Source organism: Rhea pennata, chromosome 5 (genome assembly GCF_028389875.1).
Source record: "Rhea pennata isolate bPtePen1 chromosome 5, bPtePen1.pri, whole genome shotgun sequence".
In the NCBI taxonomy this organism is placed as follows: Eukaryota; Metazoa; Chordata; class Aves; order Rheiformes; family Rheidae; genus Rhea; species Rhea pennata.
In genome coordinates this window covers 27,388,482-27,412,189 of record NC_084667.1, presented here as the reverse complement: position 1 = coordinate 27,412,189, position 23,708 = coordinate 27,388,482, and the positions used below count along the sequence as shown (strand labels likewise).

Below are 23,708 nucleotides of genomic sequence, written 5' to 3'. Positions count from 1 at the left end.
TTTTTTTTTAATCAGCAGAGCTGCATGTATAACCGAGGAATTTACATTTGGAAAATATCTAAAGACGCATACTGTTATCAGATCTTGCTAAAAATAAGACCAAGTATCACTCTTTTACATAAATAGGCCTGATTTAAACTTGTTCAACACCATGGGTTTCATTGCAGTATCTTTCTGATTTACACTGGTGTAAATGAGGGGAGAACTAAGGTAGCATAATTTCAATAATGTTTATATTTAGATTTACTTTCCTTCAAATAGTACAAAGCATCCTCTCAGTTTTCAAAATGATGTCAGTGTAAGTCTATGGTGTATGATGTTACAAGGCTGGAATGAAATGATGTCAGTACAAATTTATGAAAGCAACATTGTAAGCAATGACCCAAAGTTATATTAATGTGTTTTAAAAACTGCAAAAACAACAATCTAAATGCAATAAGCAACTTTGAGTAAAATTAAAGTGATATTACAGACCAGAAATGATTTATCTGATATAGCAATCATCAGTCTTGACTACTGGTACTGAGCCAAACCTAGTCAAGTGCAATCTGTAGTAGATTAGCTAAATTCAAATACAGCAAAGTTCAAGGGATTTCAGCCTGCATGGAAATATTTAGGTCAAATTTAATGGGAACATAAGTAATACTGGAAATTACATAGTAGGTGCAACTCAAACTGGAGAAGAGTGCAAATGGCTGTAAAATTTTCACTTGCATGTTACATGGACAAAATTTACTCCTAATATAAGGTGGAAGCAGGAAATATACATTCACTTATTGTAGTAGTTTCTACCAACAGTCTTCCAAACACAACTTAGAGGTGATTTAGTTGCACTGATAAGCACATGTTAAAGTGTGACGATTGACATATCTTTCCCTATTAGCTGCTTTTCTTGTTCCGCCTTTCTCCTTTCTGGGACCAGATTTACAGGAATAATCATAATAATTCAAAATTTCAATGCATTTGAACTTTAAATGAGTTCACTCTGAATTTACAGTAGTGTAGCAGAATGAAGCATCTGCACATCAACCTATAACAGGCTATATAACAAATTGCATAATTTTACATATTGAAGTTGTCAATTTGATGTCACACACAACTACTTTGTCACAGTCATTAGATCCATTTTTGGACCATGCTACCAGCACCCTATATGTAACCTACCCTACTATTCCATCAACGCTAAACTTACAAACTACAAGGATCTCGATTGTTAGAGATGTTAACTAATGTTCTAATCTGTAAATATTAAGATCACCTGATTTTTTTTCTGGATATTTCTATTAAAACTGACTGTCCAGTCCAATGTGAAATTCAGCTGAATTGTAGTCTCATCTGGCTTGATGTGAAATTCTGGGGTTTTTTAATGGTTTTTACAAAAGACCATACTTTTAAAATGGATATAAAACTGGCAAGATTTAACCTTCTTAATTTGGGTGACAAAAGAGAAGATACTGATCGTTTTGTTCTCTTCATGTCTGCTTTGACAGCATGTGTGATACTAACCTTCTGCCTAATCCTCATTTTTCCATGAGATGGATCCAGGAAAAAATCATGGTAATACTGTCACTTTTGTTCTGCAGAATTCCAAGTTTATCTTTGGAACGAGTTTTGGGACAGTTTACTGTACTATATTTTTGTGGAACTCCTCAGTGGCTGACAAGGTGCCAAGCTCTGAAATTCATTACCAAAAGCAGACACCAAAAAAGCCACTTCCTTGGTGCAGAAGTTATGATAAAGAACGGATAGCATCAAAGGGAGAAGTAACCTAATTTAAGCAGCGTATACATTTTTCACGTAGTGCTCTTACTCTTTGGGATATTTAATAACTTTAAGACTCTGATAACCCTCTCGACACAAGAATGAATTATCTGAATTTAGTATTAGTAACCTAGTTTGGTTTTGATAGCTGCCAGCTGTAACTTGATGGGATTTAAGTTTAGTCACATGGAAATCCCCTGTTGTAGATATTCTAGTATGCTGGATCTCTTCGCACTCATCAGTTTTATATCTTTCTGCAAATGCCAGAAGAAATATCTTTCTGGGGCTCTGGCAAAGATCTTGGAATGGGAAAATGTATTAGTTGCCAAAAAGGTACTGATTACTGTAACAGAGTATCCTGGAATCTCTACCCTTTTCCTTTTAATATCAAAACCCGATTCTGATTTAGAACTGAGCTTTCTGACAGAAGGTGTTTCCTCAGGGATAACTTGTGTATAGGTTGACTATATGTGACTATCGTCTTAGAGTACAAGTCAAGTTTCAGTTACTTGGAAGCGCAAATAAATCAATATAAGTTTTATATCATTTACCCTTACATTATAGGTATCAAAGTGGGTACACATAGAATATACAGACAAAAGTAGCAGTTCTATTGCATGTACACTTTTTAACCATAATTTCCTTTGGAGGAATTATAGAAAACCACATTCTTAAACTGAATTCTTTCTTTTGGTAGTAGGAGAGCTACCTGTAGGCAAAGCCAGTATGCCACTACTTCTCTACATACTCCATCTTCAGCCTTCACTTCCTTCAGAGAACTATGTTTTGCTTACTGTCAGCATAACAGATTTTCCTCTGATAATTCTCTGATAATTTTATGAGTGTTTACCAGAAGATCTTGCACAGATATGATATTATTTCTATGACTGATTGCAGTATTTAATAAAAATAATAACAATAATTTTAATAATAATAAAAATTCTTCAAGCCTAGCTTCCTGCAAAGAAATCGAATTCAACTGCATGACAAGGCAGATGCAAATACTAAGATCATATGCAGTGTGGATTTCCAATAAGATGTATATAAATACCAGTGAATTCAGTTCTTTCCAGCCATACATACATCAACATCAGTGATGCATTTCTTCTGAAAAATAAGCAAGCAAATAAACAGACCATTGTCAAGGATCCTGTGAGAAGGATCATTGTTGTGAGAAGTCTCCCTGTAGGTACGGGGCAGATTGATTTCTGCTGAATTCTTGCACATTTCTCCACTTTACTTCTCCTTGGTTCTCTCACTAACGTAAACACCCAAATAATGTATACCCCAAAATATAGATACCAGAAATGGTAAAAGGAATGCAGTTGCTCGTAAATTCTATAAAAGAAGGTTGCCACAAAGATTCTGTGAAGTAACTACAATTAAGTATTTCTTAATGTCACTGTCCTTGAATAGTGTAAAATATTTAGAAAAGGTATACTGAAGTGGAGGAGGAAAACAAAATCAAAACATGAAGTTTCACAACTTTATTTTCAAGGCAGGGATTTGGCAGGGCCAGACAATGCCAAGAGGAGGGAACACATTCAGCTCAGTGCATCTTTGGCTCCAGTCCCAAAGCAACACCTGATTAGCCTATGACTCTACCATGGTGAAGAGCTGATTCTCAAAAATAACAGGCTTGGGAGGTTGGGGGAATGGCTAAGAGCCTTGATGGTTGAGATTTACTAATCCTTCTCCATTGTTTACCACCAACTCTTAGGTTTATAGATTCCTCAGGCCTTTTACGGTCAAGGATAACCTAAATCTTATTTTTATATCTGATTCTTGACTTCTGTATTGGCAAAACAGGGATATTATGTAACAATTCCTGAAGTATTAAATGTCAATAATATATTAATGTTCACTAGACTCCAGAAAAAATTACTTGATGGCTCTAAGCCAAATAAAGCCAGACTCTTGGCTTTACAAGAAAATGCATTGACCAAGAATGGTTTAAAATGTTTTATATAGGTATAGATACATTGCCAGACCTGGATCAAACACCAGCCCTCCACATTTCCTGCAGCAAAGATTTCATACCACAAACGCCATACTACACAGGAAAAAGCTCTGATCATGAAGTCATCTCATCTGGCTAACCCTCAGGCAAGCTTTTTGGACAAAATTGAAATCACAGCAGAGTAAAGATAGAGGAGTTAAAGAACAGTAGCCAGTATATTAAGGACATTTTGCAAATAAAATGCTTTTCAGCAGCTGAAACAAGAGATTGAGATACACAGCACATTTAACACAAGCCTTTCTCCTACTATTCTACGCATATTTAGGCAGTGTGCTTCTTATTTATCAGCAGATTACTTTTCATTACTAGTTTTGTTATATGGATGGGATTTGCTAAAACAATAAGAGCTGAGTTAACTCTGCAGACAAATTTTTGCCATTGATTGCAAGGAAAACCTATGTGCTTGACAAAGACTGAATATTTAAATTACAGTATGTGATCAAATTTTTTTTTAAGTTTTCCATTACCTTTTCTTTATTGGAAAAGGTATTTGAATATGGGGCCATAGAGACAGAAAACCCTAATACTGAGACAGAAATCTTTACACTAGACCAGGCTTTCAATGAATAAAAGTTTATGCTTGAGTTGTTTATGCAGGGCTTCATTTTCTACAGCATTTTTTGCAAACATTATATTTGCTTTAAACAAAGAAGGACAAAAAACAGACTAACGAGAAAGAGGGATGCTTGAGAACAACGTACACTTTCAGCATGGAAACACCATGATATCATTCTTTGGCTTGCTAATATATATACTTTGGGAGAGACTCGGGGGGGGGAGGGGAAAAAAATGAAATCAGAAACAAGGTTCTTTGTACCCTTATGAAATGCCAAATGACTCCTCCTCCCTCTTGCCCCTCAGTAAATCACAGGGAAGCAGTTAAGAAGCAGGAACCAAGAAGCAAAAAATTAGCACAAACAGCATAGTCATATCTCAAAAAATGGTTTAACTGAAGTGCCAGACTGTCATTTTACCTGATCTATTTGACTCTGGTTAAAAGATTTTACATAGAGTTGTGAAAGTCACTGTAGTTCTAGACCTTACAAACAACACCATATTGAATTTTAAAATGCATATACTTTGCAGACAAGGCAATTCCGGCCAATCAGGATTTTCTCTACCTTCTTCATAATAGATCTCTGTTTTATGGTTATAAACTGAAAAGGAATAAATCACAGTATTGGCTACACCCTGACATTATAGAGTTTTTTTGTTTTTACCTCTCATTGTAAACTGGCTTGGAGTATACTTTTAGGTATTAATTTTACTTCCCATTTGCTGATCTCATTGGCCTTCTACATTTTTTTGTGCGTTTCAACGGGGAACAGGTTGGAAATACACTTGATAGAATATAGAAAATTGATATCATTCTAATCATGCCAAAAGAGAGAAATTGACCTTTTTTACAAGTCAAAATTATGACACGTTGGCATTTAACAGGATGCTGTACTGCCGAAATACTTAGGCAGCTCAAAGTTAACATGTTGTCCTTTATTTTTGCTGAGCTTCCCCATACATAGGAAAATTAGATGGGACAATTAAAGATGGTCTAATCAAAGTTTGTTTAAAAAAATTGTTGACACGTTAGGAGTTTACCAACAAAATTAGTGAATATTTGTTTTTGTTTACAGAATGAAAATTTTCCCTGGCAGAAAAGGAATGATTTTAAAAAGCTGAAGAAATTGTTTGAAACTTTTATAGTAACAAAAGTTGCTTATGTTCACTTTATGTTTACATTTGGCTAATTATAATGTTCCAGAGTTGTACATCACTTCTCCTACTTCCTTGACAAACCTCAGCTAGCTTTCAGAGTATCAGATCAGGAATGCAGGCAATCCTGATGGATTTATGCTGGCTTCTACTTTTGTCTGCATATAAAAACCCTTACAGATTCACTTATTTCATGTTTTTAGTAGTGAATATAACTGACCTATTTTCAAGTTATAAAACTTTTAATGGTATTATTCCTTTCTTTCAAGTCCGCATTAACTGCGCTGCTAGTCCCAACTTCTCTGCATCTGGATTTTGGGTGTCTAGGGAATCAAACAATTCCTTTTAGTTCTCCATGAAATCTTACCTGCACAAAAAAAAAAAAAAAAAAAAAAAAAAAAAAAAAAAAAAAAAAAAAGAAAGAAAAGAAAAGAAACACAGAAAGGACTAGGAAAATATGAATAATTTTGTAAGATTGTCTAGAAAAGGTATTGTATTAGGAATCAGATCCACAGTAAGTCAGTGAATTACTGACTGCTCGTTTGCTGTTAGAAAAGAATCTCATCTAATACAGTGAAGATAAATGAAGAAGAAATGAAGTGATATAGATCATTGCCTTGATAAGCAGATAAGAAAAATACACAAAAAGAAGTAGCAGCAAGATAAATTCAGGATTTTTGAAATCCTATCATATAATTAAAAGCATTCATTTTACTTTTCATAACAGTATTCAAATACCATTATTAACTACAGTGTGTGAAACTAACTGACCTATAAAAGTTTAATTGGTTAAGAAACAGGATACCTAACTGTAAAAGGTTTCTGGGGTCCATCACAGAAAGAGAAAAATTGAGCAGTAATAAGAATAATTACTAGTTTTCAACTTTTTGTAGAATAGAATTTAAAATAGAATTTTAACAATCTTTTTTCTTAAGTTGAATCCATTCTAGAGCGTTAAAAAACAAGCTATGAGAGCATGCCATAAAACAGTCTGAATTAACTGATGCTGATTTTATTTGGGAAACACTCTGTATCCGGCCTTCAGTTTTACAGTTCCTGTTTTTAGAAAACACCTTTCAGATGAGCAGTTCAGTCTGGGATATCCCAAGTTTACTCATCTTTCCCAGAAAAAAGTGCTTGTTGTATTTAATACTTCCTTACAGAATCAGAGTCTAGCTGTTTTACTCTGGGTTTCCAAAATTCATCATAAAAAAATAAAAAATAAAAAAAATAAAAAACACTTGTTCCTAGATTTCCAGTAAAACATGCAATATTCATCTTTTAAAAATTTCTAAATCACTTTTGCAGAGATTTACAGATCTCAGAGAGACCAAAACAAGCTGAATTTCAAAGATGGTCCTAGAAATTTGTGCACTTACCATTTTTGATCAAAATATATGGAAAAAAATTATTTTCAAGTACATATACTCCTCAATAAAATAGTTCTTTACTGCAAGACCATGGTGAGTAATCACTTCTGGACTTAGATTAAGGAAACAGTGGTATTTTCAGAAGATAAATAATGGCACTGGGTATTGGTTAGAACAGAATTAAAATCAAGTACTAAGTTCTAAATTTTGCATTTGGAGAAGCTAAACGTGTTATCCCTTAGCTTCTGTGGACTACCACTGTCTTCAGTATTTGTCTACTAATTTACATCTCTCTCCTTAGACTGTAGCTTATTCCTTAGAATTCATGTGATGATAAATAAACTTCGTAAAAAAGGCAAAAGGACACTAATTACTGCTTTTAAAATGTTGCACTACAGAAGGATTAAAACTATTTATAAAATCACTCTTGTAAAAAATTCATTAATTGATGCAAAAAGTTTGGAACTGGATTTGAACTCAAATGCTACTTCCAATGCAAAAAAAAGAAATTAAAAGAAAACCTCGGGAAATGAAATAAGGCTCAAATGTTGATCTTGGTTGTGCACTTGCAATTTCTATTGACTTGAACAGGAGCCACAGAAGAATAATTTTGGCCCTATGTCAACTAAGGTAGTCACTCACTACAGTTATTTCAATTTCTGGTATACAGAGAAATCATGTGTTCAAGTAGTAATACAGTTTTTTTAATTTTAGGGGGGAGGAGTAAGGGTGACTGTATCTTCTAATACTAAAAGCAGTTTATTACGGTGTCATTTCATATTTCCCTGGTCACCTCCTTCATATTTCTCTACATGCTTTCAGCTAAACCTCATTTTATGTCCTTGAGATAAGAGGTGTTACTTACTAACATACAATAAACAGAGCAAGAAATGAAAGGACTAAATATAATTACCAGTCTAAATTATTAATTTTATCTAAAGCAAACTGAGAATTTTAAAAAAGTTAACTATGAGACCATTTTACTTTATCAACAGCAAATAACATGCATCATAACATAGCAATGCACTCAGAGTAGAATTAGAGACAAAAAGGACCTTATAATTTCAGTGTGCATGATACTGTTTATATTCAAATTAGTCACAATCCTTTTTCCTGAACAGAGAAAAATTATCTGACTTTAACTTTATTTGAAAGTATTATAGCAGGAAAAGTAATATCCTTATATCTTTAGAATCCTGAGAATTTTGCCACTGACTTCAGTGGGGAGATGAAAATTTCCCTAAGTGTGCAATGTATCTTCCTAATAACTTTTGGCTTAAAGCAGCCGTAACTACAAGGTTAGATCAGGCTACTCAGACTTTATCTATTTTGGTCCTGAAAGTCTCCAAGGATGGAGATTGCACAGCCTATTTGTGCGACTTAACTGTCTTCATGAAGAGCAAGCTTTTCCATACACAAGAAGAACAATTTTACTTGCACGCAATAGTCAGCTGCAGTCAACAGGATTTCCTGTGTGAATAGAAGCTTGCTATCAAACTTATGTTATGAAATAACATAATGAATGTAAGATGTAATGGGACTCAATAGGAGGAAAAAAAGCACTGTTTTTGCATTGATAAGAGTATGACAGAGTAAAAGAAATAAAGCAACCTTTTAAGATACAATTTAACATATTCAGTTTATTTCAGAAATTGAAAAGGTCAAACCATACTGTATTAAACATTTCAAAGCTATACTATGGCCAGTTCAGTTCTTTGTAGAACCACTATTTCCCAGTCAAAACATAAAGCCCAGCTAGAAATTCTCATATAAGTTAAATGTTCTTTAAGAACATTACCCTAATACTAAAGAATACTGCAACAGGCAGTAAACATACATTTATGCCTAGGTCCCAAATGCCTAACGATAACCTCTTATGAAGAGTGTAGAAACTTTGGTTTAAAATAAATGAGGCTTATGTGGCATCAGTAATTTCTCTCAATGGTAGCATTATAATGAGTTATAGTATAAAAGTATTCCCTTGGAGTACACTGCACACAATGGAAATCATAGCTTAAAAAAAAAATCAGGTAAGTTTTAAATTGACATAATATACTAATCTTCCAAAGCAACAGTGAAGGGTATTAACTTCCATTTACAGTATAAAATATTGCAGCATAACTCTATGAAAGATAGAAGTCATATCTTCACTGTGTTCAATATTATTCACATTAATTTCATATGACACCTTTTCACCTCACCAATGGAGGCCAAGAGGTTTAAATAAGAAACCCTCCTTAAAAGGAAACACCAGAAATATAGCATTCCCAGGTCTAATAGGTCAGGCTTACTAATTCCAAACTGCAAACCTTAACTGCTGTCTCATCCTTAATACGAAATGAACTGAAATGAATGTCTAATAAGTGTAAAATGGATTCCTACAAGATGATTAATTTACAATGCAGCACAAGGAAACAACTGAACAATAAGGAAATACTCGCCTCTTGCAACACTTTCAGTATAAACTTATGAGAGCCAACCTGCAGTTCTTAATAATAAGCTAAAACCGCTCCATTTTGCAAAGTATGTTTGGATGTAGACTACTGGTTCAATGAATCACCTGTTCATCGAGGCTCTTGCATATGCAAATGACAATCCAATACCTTTCACGTAGCACGACAGTTGGGTCTGACGGACAGCATTCCTTCACATCTTCACAAAAAAGAAAGGGAAAGGAGGGGAAGAGTTGCATATTTTGGTCTATAGTTATATTCTCATCACCTCAACGGGAAACTAAAAAAGCCTGAAATAATGAAACACCTATAATAATTAAAATATTTATCTAGCTAAGTTACCCAGCTTTATTTAAGTTTTGAGGAAGATTTTGTATGATTAGTTACCACACAGAAAGTACTGCCAACACACTGGCATGCAGGCGGATTTTACTCTGCAACATTCCCACCAGCTGCCTCGGAGAGGGAACTGCAGCGCCCAGGGAGGTGTCTCTGCAGCTCTTACAGGCAGCAGCTGCATGTGGGGCTGCACCAAAGGGCTCCTAAGACCTCTATCACAGCGCTAAGGAAGTTAGGGGAGTCTTGGGATGGTGCTTTCAAAGACATCATGGAGGTCTTTCAAAAATACTATGTATGGAGCTGCAGAACACTCTACCCTATCATCCAGCTTTGAGCCACCTCCTGACGGAGTTTTGTCTTTCCACTGTTACACAGGGAAGCTAACATGATTATAACTCTACTCTAGGAGCCTAAATTATGAATACTTTGGCAGAAAGTTACCATAAGTATAATTTAGTCATTTCAGGGATTAGAATGTGACACTTTGTGAAGGTGAGGCATATCCTAGAAAAGCACAATATAACATGATAAGATTTTTCAAATATCCAAATGGAGTTCTCATTAAGAAATATTCCACATTACAGACAACACAATATTTAACTGTATGTAGAAAGCAGCAACTAAAATAAATGGGTCTAAGCTGGCAGGGAATAGAACCAGGTTATTGATTAGCCTGTCAACGTCACTGAATCAGAATACTGCACTGGAGATGCATTCTGCCAGAAAGTTTTCAGCCAAGTCTAATATGAACATCCTTTGAGTGAAAGTAAAAAATAATACTTATATCACATTTCCATTAAAATAGAATCTAAAGAATTTGACTTACTCTGCTTTTTGTAAAGAAAAAGTTTATAACCAGCACTTTTACTTAAATATGCACTCCAAAAATATACCTGATTAAATGCAAGTTTTAGACACTAAGCTAACATGAACGGCCACATAAAAAAATAGAAGTGTCAAGGGACAAACATAGGAAATGAAATCAAGAGCAAGGGAGGGAAAGAATTATTTATTTTCTAACACTTTATGTGTTTGGCTAAACTTCACTGAAAGTCTGTTAGCCATTTAATTTAACTAGAAAAGTCTAGTCGTCTTTATAGAACCCGTTATTTGAACTATACCTGTTTTGCCCCCAACAGAAACAGCACCATAAAATATAATATAAACAGAGAGAGGTCTATGGGCTTCTGTTCCATCAAGGTTGGTAGGCCTGCAAAAGAGGGGCTAAAGGCAGGAAGGAGAACAAACAAAAGACAAAAAAAGAAAAAAAAAGTAAAAGTCAGAGAAGCAGCAAGAAGCAGGACAGAGTGTGTAACTATGAGAACAAGCATGCTGTAACTTAAGCCAAGGGGAAAAAAAGCGGGTCTGCCTAATGTCACTCAACATATTAACAGCAAAGTAAAGAAGAAAACAGATTTCCTGACTGCCTGTTCTATAGTCAGCACTGGAGTGCAGTCACCCCACTGACACATGTTCAGTTTCACTGTCCATCCAAGACCTTTTTAGTTACAGACTGAATTTACTAGCTCTTTAAGGATTTTTTTTAAAACTACAGCACAGTTGAGAAGAATTCCTTATTCATTCAGTGCATGAGTAAAATTGAAATGTGTCAACCACTCAGTAAAGAAAAAGTATTTGGAGAGGAATGGCACACGGTGAAGAAGTCTCCAGCCACCGACTGCTGGAAATTTTCCAAAAAACTTTATGCAGGGGATATAAATTAAAGCCAGACTTTATATATGTATTTTGCAGTGTCTATTCCAGCACAGCTAAGATTGAGAATTAATATATTTGTCTAAAAATGCTAGTAGACAGATTTGAATTCAAAACAGGAAGCCAATGACTGCCACTATCCTGTGGCCCATGATGTGCTTTCAGAATTCACTTGCAAAATGGCTCTCTTCCCAAGTATCCTGCCATTTCTCCCATTCTGTTAGGGAGACCTCATTTCTTCCCATTAATAACGAGAAAGGAATCAAAAGCTAACAAGACAAAAGCAGAGTCTTTTCCCAATCCACTAATGGATTCTGACATTTTGAGATCTCTCTGCTGGGTATTTGATACAGAGAAATTTTCATGAAAGGAATTTCAGCAGTAAAAAGGTTGGGGGGGGGGGGGCCTGGGAAAGACACAACGACTGCCACAGTCATCCTTAGAATAAAAAAACAGAACAAAAGCCAGGTAAACGGTGCTGAAGAAAAACCTACACACATAAGTACACTGAACACAATTTGCTAATAAAACTTATGTATTTGGATCAAAAGAGCAGAACAATATATTTGAGTCATGAGAACGGTATAACCAATCTGCTTTCCATTTTCTCTTATTTCCACTACTTACCTGGTATATCACCCCTACTTGGATGGTCTGGAGTAGCATCTACTTACATATTTATACAACTACATTTTTCTCACCATGAAGGGGCAGGAACGTACACCAGATTGTTGTTCACAGAACAATCATATATACATTCATACCTTTTGATAGCAAATCTCAAAAGAAAATTTCTACACAGTTTCCATAGCAACCAAACAATACCTTTCATTACCCAGGATTTAGAGGGAGCTAGTATTAAATAACTATTTTGTTATAATAAAGTGCTAAGTGGTATCAGCGATTCAAAAACACAAGGTCAAAAACTGTAAGAGCAATTGCATGCTTATCATTCAGTCTGCCAGGTATAGAGGACCTATAAGTCATAAGAAGACTCATAGGTTATAAAGTCAGGAATCATTATATCATTTAGGTTGACTCCAGTGTCACAAAACAACAAATTTTCACTGTGATTGTATGTTACTAAGGTTATGGGCCAATAGATGTGCCTTCAGGAGAGAAGCTTGCTAGTCTGTGGAAAGCATACATACTTACGTTCACATCATATTAAATGAAAGGTGGTTTGAAATAAGGGTATTTCTGTCACTGAAATTCAAAGCTTAAAAAGTTACCTTTTTCTATACTGACCTGACCAGCTCTCTTGCAATAAAATTCTCTGTTAATCTAAAAAAATTCCTTACTTTCTTCTGCAAGTAATAACCACTTCAAACTCTGTGACTCCATCTTTCAAGTTATAAAACATGTCTTTTTGTGCATTCGAAGTTTTCACATCTTCTTATTATTTTTAAAAATAGGTTTACTACTTCAATATTACTTTGACAGATTGAGGCCTATCTGTTCCCTGTCACTAAACCACTTAATGGCATAGCAGTGGGATCCAATGAGTGAGTATACAAATAATTGATTGTAAGTGGCAAATACAGATCTCATCTAAACTAATGTTCTTATCATCAGACTTAAGATTTCTCTTAACATTTGCATGGATTTCCATTATTTATATTTTACTTCTTCAAGCTTTCTCATAAACGCATAGAGAAGGATTGAGAATTCTGGTCTCAACTTTCGACCTTTTTCCCATATGAAAAAATTGTTACATTAATTTTAAAGTGACCTTGAAAAATTCACTTGAGAAAATACTACTATATGAGAAAAGTTTTGAAAGACTATCTCCCTTGGGTTAGTTACTTATTACAAAGAATTTTTTTCCTTAATAAACTTCAGATTGACAAGTATAACTTTCTAGGGTTTAAGGTTCTAGTATTGTTCAACTTACTCATCAGTGACCTGCTGAAGGGACAGAGTGCACCCTCAGTAAGTTTGCTCATGATACCAAATTGGGAGGAGTGGCTGATACACCAGAAAACTGTGCTGCCATTCAGAGAGACCTCGAAAGGCTGGAGAGGAACCTCATGAAGTTCAACAAAGGCAAGTGCTACATAGTGCACCCTGGGAGGAATAACTCATTGCACCAGTACAGGCTGGGGACTGATCTGCTGGAAAGCAGCTATGCAGAGAAGGACCTACACATCCTTGTGGATAAGTTGACCATGAGCCAGCAATGCTCCCTTGTGACCAAGAAGGTCAATGGTTGCAATGGATGGCCTGGGTTGCAATAGGAAGAGCATTGCCATCAGGTCTATGGAGGTAACTCTCTTGCTCTACCCAGCCCCGGTGAGGCTGCATCTGGAGTACTATGTCCAATTCTGGGCTCCTCAGTACAAGAGAGACAAGCAGCTAGTGGAGTGACTTCAGCAAAGGGCTAGTAAAATGATTAAGGGACCAAAGCATCTCTCACATGAGGACAGACTGAAAGGACTGGGCCTATTCATCCTGGAGAAGAGAAGACTGAGGAGCAATCTTATCAACATGTATAAATATCTTAAGGGAAGATGTCAAGAAGATGGGGCCGGACTCTTTTCAGTGGTGCCCAGTGATAGGAAGAGAGGCAACAGGCACAAACTGAAACACAGGAAGTTCCACTGAACATGAGCAAAAGCTTCATTATTCTGAGGATGACTGAGCATAGGAACAAATTGCCCAGAGATGTTTGTAGAGTCTCCATTCTTGGAGATATTCAAATGCCATCTGGACATGATCCTGTGCAACATGCTCTAGATAATCCTGCTTGATCAGTGGGGTTGGACTAGATGAAGACTTCTCCAGAGATCCCTTCCAACTCCATACATTCTGCATGATTCTGTGATGCAGAACTGATATATAGAAATTGGTAAAAACTTTTACCTCAATTCAACTGGAACAGGTTGGATTCTAAACAAGCAGACAATATCTAGTTCAGCAGCAGTAACTTCTAAGATTATTCCAGAAATACCACCTCTCCACAATACCAATCTGTTATTTCACAGACAAGGCATAATTGATGATAATGTCCAGGAAAAAAAAATAAAAAATAAAACTTACTCTGCTGTATGCAAAACATCCAAAATAGGAGGAACACTCTCAGTAGCATCTGAAGAAGATGCCAATTGACAAGCAAAATTAAATGTCAGCTATGCATTCCTCTAATTCATTTCCTCATAAGGAAGTGTTCAAAAGATTCCAAGGGAAGCTTAATTCATGTACCAAATAGAAATATGTAGCACAAAGGATGAAAACTTACTGCAATCCCGTGGCGAGTTTCATAATGAGATCCTAACTAACCAAAATCAAGGACAACTGTCACTTAAAACCTGGGCACACCCACTGAAGTTAACAACAAATTTCCATTGATATCAATGCTGTAAGAAAGATCTCTAACATTGTAGTTTAATGTCTAATTATATTACTGTTATATTTTTTTGGCACCATTCTATTTGGAATGCTGTAGTGTGATATGAAAAGGGTGTTTTGTTTGCAAAGTTGGAATGAAATCTGACTTGGACATAATAAAGAAGCCAGCAAAAAGAATTTGACACTCACCATCCTGGTAGGGGAGAGGAAAAAAAAAAATCAAAGTATTTAAAATCTTCTAGCTTTGATAAATTGAGTTTTTTTTTAATTTGTTATTTGAAATTAAAAGCAAAAGTAAGAAAACAGAAGTGTTAACTGTGCCAGAGTACTAAACACCCATTTAGTATAAGAATGTTTTAAATGCGCAGCTGAAAAGCTGCACCTACTTTCCATTTAGAATCTAACTTCGAAATTTCATGAAATGAACAAAAAATAAAATTACCACAAATGATAAACAGAAATGAAGATATGGGACCTTTGGTTAACGAACATTAACTACTATTTCAAAGTGGTTCAGAGCTACGAGGTTCAATATCCTCCAAATACTCTAGAATTAAAAAGAAGTTTCATTGGCCATGAAACAGAAAAGCTACTAATGCTTTATATTAGCATGTTAAATCTCAAATTATTTGTGACAAATCCTGTATTATTTCTTCTTTCAGAGCTTCTACTGAATTAATTTAAAGTTTTCAAATCCTATTCACCACAGCACTTAAATATGTTCTCAGCTTTATACACAAGGGACCACCTAAACTCTTATCTAAATTTGACTTCAGTGGAATTTAAGCATAGGCTTATAACAAAGTAAGCACTCCGGTGTTTTACTCAACTGGGATCTTGACTTCCACAGTTGGGATGGATTCCTTTTCACTTCTGTTGTTCTCTTATTATGATAAGAGCTAAATCCTCAGTGTTATCACATCAGAGTTGTGTGTCTTTATGAAAATAGGGATAACAGTTCTTTGGAAAGTAAGAGATACAATTTTGTCAGAACAGCATGCGTGGAAAGAAAAATGGAAAATGAAAAGAAGCACAACATGAATCAAATCTTAGTCCTACTATTATAAAATCAGATAATTCGAGTATTTTCACATTATCACTGTAGGCTGATATATAAAAGACTAAGAGGATCAAAATGAAGTTTGGATAGTATCCGTGCTAAATTCAGCCAGATGATCATGTTAGCAAATATTTATATTAACAGTTAACTTTGTGATAATGATAGCTTATCTACTACATATGAAATCCACACACGCAACACTGAGACTTGAAAAATCTGTTAATCAAATGAAGTAGTATGAACTTTACGGTTTTGCTCATCCTCCTTTAACAATACGTCTTAGTCATGATGTAGCAACTCAGTGATCATGAAGTCTTTGATCTCTTTCCTGATCCATCAAATATCAATACAAAGTACGAGGATGGCTATTAGGATGACATGGATGCTCTTTCAAATAGGACTGAGAGAAGGCATCATCTCAATTCCTGAAGACTTCTGGTTGTCATTGATCAAAGTCGGAGCAAATTCAATGACTTAGAGTGAGGAGGAATCTACCGCATGCTATTAATTTCTTAGGCCAGTTAATGCGCTGTTTCTTTATTCCTGACTGTCATTAAACTGAGTCAGTGCTGGTTAAAAGGAAATACTTTCTGCTATTACGAAAGCAGATGCTATCAATTCTCCATAAAGTACAAAATAAAGCCTTTACCCTAATAAAGAGAATCTTCTCTCCAACTCTGTATCTTCCTTGTGAAAGGCGCTCCACACAGAATTTATTAGGGCATTTACAAGGTGGATCTTCAGAAATGTGCTTAACCTGAAAAATCCAAAAAAAACAAAACAAAACAAAAACTGTTAAAGAAACTAACATATACACACATATTTATCCAGATAACATATCAAAAGCCAAATTTTCAAGAAGATATTTGCCATAATGTGATATTGCTAAACTTTCATTGCTGATACTTTTGAGCTTTTTCTTGACTTTTCTTTCAACTTCAACATTTTTAATAGTTTGCCCTTGAGTGGCTTTTTTTTTTTTTTTTTTTTTTGAGAGAGAGAGCGAGAGAGAGAGAGAGAGAGTGAACGAGCGAGCACTATTCTGTATACCACTGCTTCAAAGGGAAAATTGTAGACCATTCCATTGAATTTTTCATGAGATTTGCATGAACTATGAATGGAAAAATCTGAATGAGGACTCAGGATTTGGCTCATCTTGTATAGATCTGAATGCCAGTTATATATTAAATGGGCTTCAGAGGGTAAAAAGGGTTCTTTACGTCTTCGAAAACTCCGCAAAAGAAAAAAAAAAAATCCAGCAAAGCTTCACTGTCCTTTCAGATTATTCACTGACCAAGTATATCTAGTATAACCTCAGAATACAGTCCTATAGATCACTATGCAAAGGAACTTTTGCATCAGCACCCTCTATCTGCCAGAAAGAGCTATTTTTGCATTTGCAAATCATTCAGGATTTGGACTAAATTTAGCCTGACTCAATAACTGATTGTATTTGAAATATAAGCTATATTCAACTAATTCAATTAAAAAAATGCTAACATTAAATACACTCGTATGCTCAGTTCCTTAGAACTAGATACATTAAAATGGAACAAGCATGCCAGCGTTTTAAACTATTTCTGAAATCCTAGACTGTGGGGCTTCCAATGTCAAAAAGGAGTTCCTAGCTGTGAAGAGGCAAAAGAGAGATGAGTGTCACACAGGTCAACATGAAATTTGCCCTGCTTAATGGAGAAAAATAACCAGCCAGCAGTCTGTCAGTCTGAGTTCAAAGTTAAACTTTTGTACTCGGTATTTTATGAAGAAACAGGAAAGGTGACAGAGTGCTACATATGGTCACAGACAAAATGAAGGTGTTACAAGAATTTATTTTCCCTTCTAAATAAATATAGTAAATTAGAAGCAATTCTATAGAAAAAAAAAAGCAATTATGCTTATTGCTAAAAGGCCACGTCCAGTACCTTCAGTTTGTTCTTTCAAACAGTATACTTGCACCTTAATAAAAGTATACAGAGAATACTCTGACACAATCACAAATCATGGCCCAAGTTATTTTCACTGTCATTCAGAAGGGTTGTAAAGAGAAAAATGCAAGTCAAAGATTCATGCCCATGTGCCCAGTCTCTGCCGGTCAACTTCATGCCAAGATGCTCCTCAATATTGTTGCTATCCTGCGATGATCTCCAGCTTAGGGAGCTAGTGTAATCATGGGTAATTTAAAGGAGGCTCAAGAGTACTCTACTCTGTTAAGGCCAAACCTGACAATAGCATTCCAACAATAAGGGTTGAGAAAAGACAGATGAAAACTACTTTTTGTCAGCTGCATCAGCTCGACTGCAGCCAATTGTGAAAATTCAGACTCAGTGCTACCAAAGGCATTAATGTTTATGTGCTACCAAAGGTATTAACGTTTAGTAAAAATATATTCTGAACTTTTAGGTGATCTGGAAGTAGCACAGCCACCAGTGTCAAAGAGCAGATCTGTTTGAGAAGATTTATTTGACATTCAAGTTGTACTTCTGTTAAGGAACAACGACAAGTACAACATCTTCACATACTCCACTCTTCTTGAGTGGGAACTGACTTAGTACATTGGTGGCAGACAACATAAAAAGCTGGAGGAACTTCCTAAAGGTTTTGTCCAGGTTTGTTGTGTTCAGGTAATATTGGAAAGACCTTTTCAGATACAGTTTGTAAATCCTGTAAAAAAACAGACTGGCAACTGGGAAAGAATATTCTCAGAACAGCTACCAGATGAAAATCTTAAACAGAGCAAAGCTATGGGACTGATAGCTATTTTGTTTGTCTTGAATATTAAGAGGTAGAAATGGTTTTCAGATCTGCTGTTAATAGAAAGCTTTAATATGTTAAATAAACTGGAAAGAAGTTAAAAATTAACCAAAATTACTCTTTCTGCACTACACGAGGGACAAAGATGCTTTTGAAACTACCCTCTTAATTGATTTGAAGGCTTTCAAATTATTTCTGAAATGATTCACTGCTGTTGTCTACATAACTTTGTAACTGTGTGGCTTAATAGTCGGTAAGTAGCTTTTTAAAATAAGGTGGGTTATCTTTCTGAAAAATATTTAACTTGAAAATTAGCAGCGGGACTGTGCAGCTATTTGACATACAAAAATGATTTTCAAGTATCAGATGAATTGTCCTCAATATGAATGTATTGAAGTATTTTACGGTGAATTATTCCAGTGATTCCTATGAAGAAATGAGTGAGAGTTGGGCTCAGTTTCTGCAGAATCAAACTCCTTAGACAGTCAGTATATAATAGAAAAAACTTCAGTGAAAGCAGCAGACAATGACTTAAACTCAGTATAGGTTGCTGAGGGTGCAAAAGGTGTATTCCTATGTCTCCTGGAACATAGTACAAAGTCCTCTAAAAGCAAACTCAGTCTACTGGCAATGGCCTCTGAGTGTTCCCTGTAATCAGGGATTTCTGACATAACATCATAACATAGTTGTCACTTCCGGAGACACTCTCAAAATTTGAAGCCCAGAGATGAGCAATGTCAAAAATGCCTTAGCAACTCCATCTACAAGGGATCATCTGAGCATGAAAAACCAGGAGTAGCTGGGCCTAACTGGTTCCAGGTTGTTTTGCACTGCATGAGCCTTTTCAGTACTGTGGAGAATGAAAGCAAATAGACTTTTAATGGTGTAAAACAGAGGATAATGAGACCTTCACTGCCAATCCTGCAGTTGAGGCTTCCATTACCTTACTATCCCAAAGGGCACAGAAGTATTATTGAGTGGAATTTGGAAATCAAATAAGGAAGCAAAGCAAAGAAGTATATCCTATTTTATTTTGTGTCTGGACTATATGAACACTCCTGCTATTTTATGTTGTGAGTGTCTGGGGCAGTGAGGGTCAGGAATCTAGCTGGATGAATTCCATTCTGTTTCTATCCCTACTGCTTTCTAAATTAAAGGAGGTGGTTGGAGACAGTCTTCATACTCTATGCTCCTTTCCTGCGAGATAAACAATTACATCCATTCTTCTGCACATAACCTTTCTTTTTCTATTCTCTCAAAGCATGAAGCAGTGCTTCTGGAAAGTTGTGGAAGAAAAGTTAAATGTAATTATTTGCATCAAATAATACAAAGTTCTTCAATAAAATGACCAAACAGTATATTCCATCTGCTCACTGTAACAGAAAAGTGGCACATGGATTTTTCAAGAAGTGCTTTGTAACTCCCAGGTGGCACATCTACCATGTAGTATAGCAGTTACTATAGTAACTGCTTCTTTTTATGGAATATATTTGTACTTTTCAAGTTTAACCTCTTCATGGTCTCAAAATGTGTCCTCTTCACCTGAATCCAGATGTTTCAAATGAACCCTCTAGGGTATATAACAGAAATGAGCACCACAATATAGTGCAAAAAATGTAATGAAATTCAAAGCAAGAAACTTTCTTGCTAACAATGAGGAAAAAAAAATGCTGGATTTTTACTGTGAGAGAAACATGCAAAACTACAGTATAAAAATTAGGCTGAGATAACTCACAAGTATTTGTTAACAATTCGTACAAGTCATTATAGGCCAAATCTCATAATCCCGATTCAGTCCTTTCTCAGACATAACACCAAGTGGAGTTGATGAATAAGAACTCAACAGAAAAGGAAAATGGAGTAATAAGAAGGGAACTTGGCCCTAAGTACAAAGCTAGGGTAAACTGCATATCTCCTACACAATGCTACATTTTTTCCAACCTTAAGACATAAATAATTGTGGTCAAAAATAAATTAATTCTAACAGCCTGCAAATCTCTAAATACAGTGAGATGTTAAACTCCGGCTTCTGTGTGCTTTGCAACTAAGTGCATACCAGAATGGATCAGAGAAGGAGAAACTTCCCCACACACTTACAGCATCATCCAACAGTTTCCCTGTGCTCTTTTTCCCAGGAGACTTTGTTGGTGAGGGTGAAGGAGATGGAAGGGGGGCTGAAAGTGTTTCCTCTTGTTCAATCTCTTTTTCCAACTTTATTAATCCAGGAGGCTCCACCCCAAACCTTTTGAAAACATGCAAACAAATTACTAGTCCTTGTAAAGTATTTCATATTTTGACACAAAATGGTGGATAGAATTTATGCTTTCTATATTGCACTGTTGTGCAAAAACTACATTAATAAAAGAGTACAAAATATATCAGCCATTGATGCCATCATTCTAAATACAAAGAATGAAAATGGCATCTCAGTTAATCAAATTTACAGTAAATATATCTTTTTATTCAACTTCTCTGTATAATCTTGATATTCGTGAATGAATAACTTCTGAACAACAAAGGCTTCAATTTGCTTTATCGTGTAGATATGAATCAAGTTCAGCACATTAGTATTTCTATTTTAGAATACCCTTTCACATTACTTGATGTCTTATACCTTCTGCTCAATTTTCAGAGATATCCACATGGAAAGGGATTAAAGACCCACGGTTATCCTGGGCACAGGTATTGCATCCAGTTTACAGATGAATTGAAACGTTTAACGCCAATATTTTCAGGAGTGGTTAATGCTTTTTTAAAACCATATATTTGACTGCCAATCTTCAGACCTCTGTTTACAGTGGCAAAATACTTGTAGCTACAGCTAAAACAAATATGTGCAATGTTGGCATGGAGTGTCTCAAACATAGCACTTAGAGTGAGGTTCTTAAAGCTTTCAAAAGCAGACACTGTTTTTATGTCAAATGATTATGTCAGTATCTCAGTAAGAAGCAGATCTTGCAAAGACGTCAGGAGTCCAAAGGCTCATCCTATTTTCCTAATTACTGACAATTCACCTCTGTTTTTTTCTTTGCTGACACTGAACAAAAACAGAAAAAAGAAAAGAAATCTCCTTTTCCAGAGAACGGCTTCAGCTTCAAAAAGTTATCATTCTATATATAGTTTTCATAGCAAACTACTTGTGTAAATGAAACCTCTTGTGTAGCAGGAAAGTCTACAAGGCAAATGCAGAGCTATGCTGGCTTATCCTAGTTAAAAATCTGGACACTAAAATATTGATCAGTAATTAAGAAAAAGATAATTCAAGCTAAATATCATAATAATGTTAAAATAATAAAGAGAATGAACATAACTCTATATACTGCCTCTTGTATTTTTACAATGAATTTTAATTTAGCCACACTAGTGTCTAGTAAATATAGTAAAGAAAATGAAGAATCAAATCTGTGCTTGTATTGGCTTCTAACTGATGCAGTCTGCTTAACGAACAGTCAGCCAACATTGAAGCAAGCACTTATATACAATCCACTTACTTCCTGTCTGTCTGCAGATGCCGACAGGCTGTAAATCATTAAATTCCCACTGGGCTCTAAGCCTACACCTGCATGCAGCCTTACTCATCAAATAAACCTCTTCTAGTCTAAGTAATGCTGTTTCTTTGGTTCTGCTGCTTTTCATAATCTCCAGTTTTTATCATTGTGACAGATTTTTACAGTTCCTTGTAATTTCAGTACTCTAAATTTCTTCGGCTCATGAACTGAATAAAACATACAAACATGTATTCTTCACACACTGCATCAACCTGCGGCAAAGTCAGTAAAAAGCTGAAATGGTAGAAACAAATCTCTTCTGCAAGGGGTTTGTCATGCAGTTAAGGTACAAAGTCTGTTCTGGAAGGTATGCTGAGAATTTCCTCTCTTCTGGCCTGCCTTCCCATAACTACAAATGAAGCTGCATCAGATTGTAACATGATCCCCAGCAGACTTCTAAGAGCACCACTTCCCATTTCTTCCCAAGGAAAAATTGAATACAATAGCAGAAAGCCTGAAATTGCTCAACAGACTAATTTCACACAAAAGTCATCTGGGGGTTGTTTAGCCAAAATTAATAGCAGCATAAGAACTTCATTCTTTCTGCAGAGAAGGTAACTTAGCTGCTATCCACCATATAATCTCACTCTCTATACAAACCCAGACAGCACATACCCATCTGTTAGCAAATCATTTGCTTTTCCTTTAAGCGTTCATTATGAAGATAACATAGAAAAGTGATTGATTTGGCTCTTGCATCACTTCAGCTGAAATGATTCATTCCAACTTTAAAATATTGCACAAAAATACTGGACATGTCCAACCCGCTATCTGTATATTGCCAATGCACAATTTTATCCCACAAGACTCCTCCTTCCTTCTCTCATAAATGCTCTCGTTCTGCCCACACGAAATCTACTGGAGCACACAATGGCCTTTTTTATATATTCAAAGTCCACAAGATGACCTCAGAATTTTGTGTCCACAAATAACTAAAATCCAGGAGAGTTCATCAGGCTATTCTATTTTGATTAAGTAGCTATTTTTTTCAGGAACCTCAGAACAGTTTAGGTTGGAAGGCACCTCTGCAGATCAGCTGTTCCAAACACCAGCTCAAGGCAGGACCAAATTCAAAGTTTGAGCAAGTTATGCAAGGCCTTGTCCAGTTCAGTTTTGAACAGCTCCAAGGCTGGAAGTTCCACAGGCTCACTGGGAAAGCTGTTCCACTACTTCTCCACTCACAGTGGATGTTTTTCCCTTATATACAGTCAGAATTTCCCTTGCTGCCATTCTGAATGCTGCCTCTCATCCTTTCAGTGGGTACTTCCTAAAAAGTCTCTTTCCCTATAACCTCTCACTGAGTAGAAGACTACAGCAACTTTTTCTCTTTCTTATACACCCTGAAGAAATCCAGCTCTTCGTCATATATCACATGTTCCAACTAATAAGCATTTTCCTCAACCTGCACAACACAGTCCAGCATGCAGTTAGCCTTCACTGCCACAAGGGCACCCTGCCCACTCACATCCTACTTACTGTCCACTTCCAGGTGGCCCCTCATGCCCTCTCCTGCAATGCTGCTGCTGAGATAGTCACACCCTACCTCGTACTGTTGTATAAGGTTATTCCAGCATTGGTGCACAATTTTGCATTTGTCCTTCAAAATTTCAAAAATTTTACAAGGATTTTGTCAGT

General features: G+C 35.8%; 1 protein-coding gene across 1 annotated transcript in view; it reads right to left on the bottom strand.

The window, feature by feature from the left end:
- The window catches only part of GAS2 (growth arrest specific 2), a 92,886-nt gene that overhangs the window by 18,595 nt on the left and 50,583 nt on the right, over positions 1-23,708 (bottom strand). Inside the window, exons 6-7 of the mRNA XM_062577057.1 lie at positions 20,623-20,767; positions 16,424-16,531 (exon numbers count right to left, since the gene is read on the bottom strand). Of these exons, the coding sequence (XP_062433041.1) occupies positions 16,424-16,531; positions 20,623-20,767 (253 nt within the window). The remainder of the gene's footprint in view (positions 1-16,423; positions 16,532-20,622; positions 20,768-23,708) is intronic.